The sequence below is a fragment of the Rhodamnia argentea genome, chromosome 3 (assembly GCF_020921035.1).
Source record: "Rhodamnia argentea isolate NSW1041297 chromosome 3, ASM2092103v1, whole genome shotgun sequence".
Lineage (NCBI taxonomy): Eukaryota > Viridiplantae > Streptophyta > Magnoliopsida > Myrtales > Myrtaceae > Rhodamnia > Rhodamnia argentea.
In genome coordinates, this window is record NC_063152.1 from 8807393 (window position 1) to 8813883 (window position 6491).

Consider the following 6491-nt stretch of genomic DNA (forward strand, 5'->3'; position numbering starts at 1 on the left):
GCCACATGAACACGGTTGCAAGACAACGAGGTGCCTATCTGGTCGATTGTTTTAACTCGATGGAGGAGTGTGAGGAAAATCCAAAAGGTCCTCTCCGGTTCAGAGGAGAGGGCTGCCATCGATTACGTCCGTTTAGGTACGTAAAAATTTGCTGAAGCGTCCATCTGTGAAGTCTAAGAAAGCCGCTCCTCGTGAAGAATTATCGAGATCAATTTGGATACTCTAAATACAAACGTAGGAATTAAGCTTATTCTGATTACATTATCACAGCAAAAACGGTGTGTATCTATCTGTTTATCATCTTTCTCCGAGATTATTCACTAAAGCTCCAACGCACCTGAAAATGTTATTCGCTTATTCATAAATTTCGGACAGAGAGAAAGGTGAGCAACGTCGCAAGCAAAACGCCCTTTCATTTGTCGATAATCCAAAGCACTACCATTAACCTCTTTCCTTAAGAGGTTCATAAATACAGATGAACTAAGCTCGAAAGTTTAAATTAGGTTACATGTTAAGAAACCTAAAAACTATCACGGTTCGAATAAGAATAAGCAGTGTAGTGCCCGGGGCAACATGCCTTGCCATGAGATCAACTCGATACCCGGGTTTTCATGTACCTTTTTTAGGACGCCTATTTGAAATGATAATCAAAGACAATTTCAGCATTTTTGGAAGCTCTTTGATAGCTGAGCACATTTTGGATCACTTGAAGTTGTTTTTGTCCATCTGGTGTGGGCGGCAATTTAGCCTTGATAATCAACTTCTCCAGCACAAGTGCATCCCCAAGAAGGAACTTAATTAGGGCGAGCAGATGTTTCGACTCACCAACATAAGCTTCACAGCCGACGATCTCAACTCTTTTGAGATGTTTCACCAAACATTCAAAGTTCCCCTTCCGTGAGCACAAAAAATCTTCTTCGTCGAAGTTGAAACGTTCTTCAGATTCTCGATGAAGCTGAAACTGCACATAAATACCCCATTCAAGAAACAAACTTCACATGAGAAGCTGAACCACAGAAGGGGGGGAAAAAACTTCATTGGCTCACTAAAATTTCAAACAAACGATTTCCATTAGTCCTCTGCAGATGCTAGTTAGTCTTACTTTAATTTAAGCTCTCAAACTCGTCTACACATATAAACATGTTCTCTTTCTAGGTGCTCATCGCTAAACTCTTAGTTCAAGATTCGAACGCTACATGGCAGCAAAAGGACCTCCAGTCCAACACTGCAGTTACTTTAAGACATGAACCAAACAGCTTAATGTTGCCCTGCACACAGGCTGCTAGACTCACAGGGTTGGGCAATTTTCAATTGCTGGAACAAATAAGAGTTAGAGATTGATCTTCTTTATGTGCTTCTAAAGTTTTAACTCATTGTTTAAACATCAATGCGAAAGAGAAGTCAGCACAAGAAGCGAATCGAAAATACCATAGCAAAGGAACATACCATCGGGAAGCAAGTCAGGTATATGACTAATTTTTCCAGGCACTGTGAACTTCGTAGCATGTATGCTATCCCGGGAAGGTCCCATTGATTAACTGGTGCATGTAGTATCAGATTCTGACATTTTGACAATGGAGACGGCACTCCATCCATCTCCAAGAGGGACAGAACCTAAGGAAATTAAGCAAGCAAAATAGAAAATGTTAATTGACATTTCTTTTTCCCGTTCAACATGAATAAGGAATAACAAAAATTTACAGTCCATCCAGATTCGATATCCTCTGACCCCGTCTCGCAGCTGGGAAAAGACCAATGAGGACACCACGGGTAAAAATGAACAAGGGAATGTATTTAAGAATCGAGACTGTTTACATATGCTTCTCAGGTAAGACTTGTGATCTTTGAAAGATCTGAAAATTCAAGTAGTGGGTCGCCCGAGACAGCGAGCCTATTTATCGACTGAAGTTTCCAAGTGAATCATTCTACTGCCATTGTAAAATATTCAGGGGATACCCAAGTAGCATTTATTATGGAATGGCGGCCTAAGGAGACAAGAGAGCACGACCCAGTTCAGTCAACCAAAGATGACTAGGTCCATGACCCTTCGCCATATATCCAGATAATTGTATTTCCTCTATAAACTGGAGGAATGAATTGAGAAAAAGTAACTCTTTCAGATAATCTCTTTGTGCATTTTTCTTGTGAAAGTAAAGAGTTTGACAATGTGGCGTTGAGCAGCATCCAAAACAGTTACCAATACCTAGTGGCTTTCATTGTCCCTAATTGAGTGAGATCCCAGATCCATTTACTTGAAATGTAAACGGAGGGGAAAAAAGCTCCAAGGTTCACCAGTTCGTAACGACAAACTTATGAATCATCCTATCAGCCAATGATTAATTACACATGAGATCACAACGAATCCCCTCGATGAAATCAAGAATGCCGCCAATCACAGACCCCACTCAACACGAGCTGGTCTTATAAATAGTAAGAAAAATTGAGGCTGTACCTGCAAACACCAACCGCCGGTGGTGATGGTAGGAACTCCGCGCACCTTCTCAAGAAGATGCCTCAACAAGTCGCGGCCCTTGGAATTAGGATCCCGACTTTCAACGGAAAAATCTAAATCGGCTTCCACCAAAGAAGACACGTCGTCAAGTCTGAACCCAGCATGATTCCCTCCTATTACGCGCAAGGAAAGCAAATGCGGGGCGCAAAGTTTCTTCACGTAAGAACCAAAGCCGAGGCTAACGAGCACCAACTTTTTCAAACATAACGAATCAATTATAATGTTGTTCACGCCCTCGCAGCTGGACAACACAAGGGACTCCAAAACAGGACATCCCCTGAAGATTCGCCCGAGGAAATCATCACTCAACTGGGCATCTTCGATCGACAAGACCTTAAGACAAGGCCACCAAATAGTCATATCCAACGAGAAACAGCACTTACCGACGTCCAGGCGCACCAACCAGCTGAAGCAATACAAGAACTCCGGCAGTACATAAAAAAACCGCGACCGTTGAGACAGCCGCAAGCGGAGATCCTCCACGGAGCGCCGCACCGCGAACCGGAGCCATAGGTCGATCCTGGGGCGGTCGGCCTCGTCGTACATGAAGCGGGTGAGGTGGAATTTCTTCACCGTGGGGGAGGAGAACTGACTCAGGACGCTGTCGACAATGGACGGGAAGAACAAGGGACTGTCAGGCGGGGGTTCAAAGTATACATCGTATCCAACGAAGACAAGGTCGGTGGCGGTGGTCCAAGTGGGCCGCCAGCGCTTGGAGAGGACGCAGGTCTTGACGACGTCGTGGATGGGCAGAAAAGAGAAGATGTTGTGGATCATGGCGTCGGGCAAGCCGCTGATAAGGTCCCTACGGCTCAGAGGAGGAGCGGAGCACTCGCGGTGGATGGCGCCGTGCACGGAGGTCTCCGCCATGGAATTGAAATTCTAGGGTTTCGTTTCTGCGGACGTTCTCCCCCGAGCTTCCTTATCGATTTTCCTGTACACGCTCCTTTCAATTTTCCTTTTAGTGGGGGGTGGCCAGCGAATCCGTTTCCCCACTTGAAATTGAACTTCTTTTTTTTTTTGTTTTTTTTTTCCTTTTTTTAGTAGACACCAAAATTAAACTTAAAGAAAAAGGAATTAAGTAATTACCCCAACTTACGTGGGGCAGTGCAGTGGAGGAAGCATGAGCAAGTGATTCGACTTTGGGATCTTTATTACCAATGGCTGATTATCTTATGGCTCACACCTTCCATAAATGCTTCGTTTTGCAGTTAATTAGTTATTTTAGTATGATTTTCTTTAAATGCTTCTTTTTCGAATTTAGAATCTTATTTCACGGTCCAACAACTTTAGCATGGGTTTAAGGAAGATCTTCTAAAAGCGCATATGATGTCGTAAAAGCAAGTGTGAAATAATGTACAACATAAATACAAACTTGAAGCAACAATTACATAACTAAATAGCATGCATAATATGAATCTAAAAAAAGTAAAGCCCTCGCATTGCTTTTTACTTACCAAACAAGTGTGTGCCGAACTCGATAAGATGGTGATTTGTGTCATCAGACGTCAACTTTGTTGCGTCAAATTATAGAAATGATTGATAGTTGTTTATGTTGGTAAGTATCGCAACAATTAGAGTGGCAAATACACCCAGTGCTCTCCTATTAGAGAGGTTAATATGTATAGGCTGATGTGTTGCATTCATGTGTTGGCGCCTTTTAGGTTAGCTGTATTCTAGGCAAAGTACTTTAGAATTACGAGCTTGAGTTGATTAGCTTTAAATAGAACTGAATTAATGATAAAAGGAAAAAACAAATTTTGTGATTCGTTACAAACTCTTTTTGACGGGCAGTTGAAATGTAGTTAAGCTCTCGAATTTAACTGGAGCTGATTCAATATCCGAATTGCATTGTTTTATTGAGTAACTAAATAAAAAAATAAATATTAAATGGAATTTAAATGGATGGACTCACCATTGGACATACAAATTACTTCACATCTTGCACCAACCATGTTGAATAACAATATTACTATGCTTAGGTATACGTTGAGTTGCAAGTAAAACCTATTTAAAATACTTATAAAAGATAGCTTCCCCTCGTTATCTTATGGGGATAGATCTATATTAAATGAATCGTCGGATGAGACTAATGTGCTTGGCTATATTTTGGGTGGTACGTAAAAAATCCTATTTAACATTTTTGTTAACATAGCTACTCGGGAAAAGTATCAAAAAAGTCTTAAACGTATTGCATTAGTGTCAATTTAGTCCTAAACTTATTTTTGGTACCAATTCAGTCCTAAACCTTTTGCAATGGTGCCAATTCAGTCCTAAAACTTGTATTAATGTCAATTCATTCCTAAACATTTTGCATTGGTGCCAATTAAGTCTTAAATCTTCTATATTTATGTCAATTGAGTTAATCGGGCTAATTTTGATCGAAAATCGCTGACGTGGACGTCAATTATCCTACATGGCACGGCTAGCATTGACTTGGACACTTTTAAATATTATTTAAATATTTTTAAATAATTTTTAAAATATTTTTTGTTTTTTTAAATATTCTTAAAAATTATTAAATATATATATTAAAAAATGTCCACGTTAGCATCGGATGTGCCATGTAGGACAATTGATGTCCACTTCTAGGGATTTCCGATCAAAATTGACCATATTGACTCAATTGACATATATACAAAAAATTTAGGACTAAATTGTCACTAATGCAAAAAGGTTTATGACTGAATTGGTACCAATGTAAAATGTTTATAACTGAATTGGCACCAAAAATATGTTTAGGACTAAATTGGCACTAATGCAATAGGTTTAGGACCTTTTCGACACTTTTCCCTAGCTACCCTCGTTATTTAAGAGAAGCCCGATGTATTTATGTTTAAGTATTATATAGAGTTACTGTCCGCAAAATTCTCAATGCAACCTGTACATGTCGAACAATTAATATAATAATGAGAAAAGATATCGTCCCATAGAGATTGATGATTAATAAACTAATTAAATACTAAAAATGAATTAATTATAAAATTTATCTAACAAGTAAAAATAGAATTGAGAATAAATTAAAATTGACAATCTTAAAGACAAAAGTTTGTAACCAGATGTGATAAATCAATCAAATAAATATGTTAGAGTATTCGATTTCACCATTACCACTAGACATGAATTTCGGATCTTTACGCATACAAGAACAATAACGATATCAAACATGTGATAGCAGAATTTTCTTTGCTATTCATTATCCTATCTCTAGGCATACTAAACCTACTTAATTCTCTGTGTGAATTTAAGCAAACATACGTGCATTAAAATATGTGAATATTTCCTGATTTAGAGTCTTTTGGATCACCTTATCACTGAAAGCTACACAAATAACATGGTATATTTCTATCTACATTATATTATAAGGAGTAATTGCATATTATTACTTCTCAATCTCAAACATGCACATTGGATTATTTAAATGGTGGCTAGTCAATTAAACGCATTAAGCATAATAATATATAACTCACATGAACGAAATTACTTGCAAAATATAAACATCATGAAATTCATATCATCATGGTCAGGCTACATCGTAGCCATAACAAAAGAAAATTAGAACATAATAGAAGGAAAAATAAACATACAAATTAAATCAAACATATGGAATCAAAGAACAAGAATTCTATCGCCACTTTGTCTTCTTTTCAAAATACTTGAAAAACTCCGAGAATAATGAATGAGCGATGTAAAAAGTTAAAAAAAAAAAAACGAACATCTCTCCCAAAGCTCTTTATGTTATCCTCTGTCTAGAATAACATTCAAGACTCAAGAATAAAATAAAGTCGTAAAGATAATATTAAGATATCTTAAAAAAAAAAACCTCTAAGGATGATATTATGATATCCTAAAAACAAGGCAATCTTTGACGATTTAGTCTCTATCTTCTAACGATTCTGTTGGTAGCATCTTGATTTCCTTCTTTTTTCCTTTTCTTCTCCATATATCATTATCATGCACAAAAAAGGAAAATTTCAAT

The 6491-nt window shown here is 38.1% G+C and overlaps 1 protein-coding gene across 1 annotated transcript; it reads right to left on the minus strand.

The window, feature by feature from the left end:
- Positions 1–1111: 1111 nt before the first annotated feature.
- Positions 1112–3382, minus strand: LOC125314063 (F-box protein At5g03100-like). The gene is made up of 2 exons (XM_048275517.1): positions 2453–3382; positions 1112–1614 (listed from the first exon to the last, which is right to left on the minus strand). The coding sequence occupies exons 1-2, from the start codon at positions 3380–3382 to the stop codon at positions 1402–1404; spliced, it is 1143 nt and encodes a 380-aa protein (XP_048131474.1). The 3' UTR covers positions 1112–1401.
- Between the last annotated feature and the right edge of the window lie 3109 nt (positions 3383–6491).

Bases quoted from the DNA above. Each gene is read 5' to 3' on its own strand.
- LOC125314063 (XM_048275517.1), bottom strand. From the start codon at position 3,382: ATGGCGGAGACCTCCGTGCACGGCGCCATCCACCGCGAGTGCTCCGCT. The intron at 1,615-2,452 runs GTACAGCCTCAA...TAATTTCCTTAG, and splicing joins CCGGCGGTTGGTGTTTGCAG to GTTCTGTCCCTCTTGGAGAT.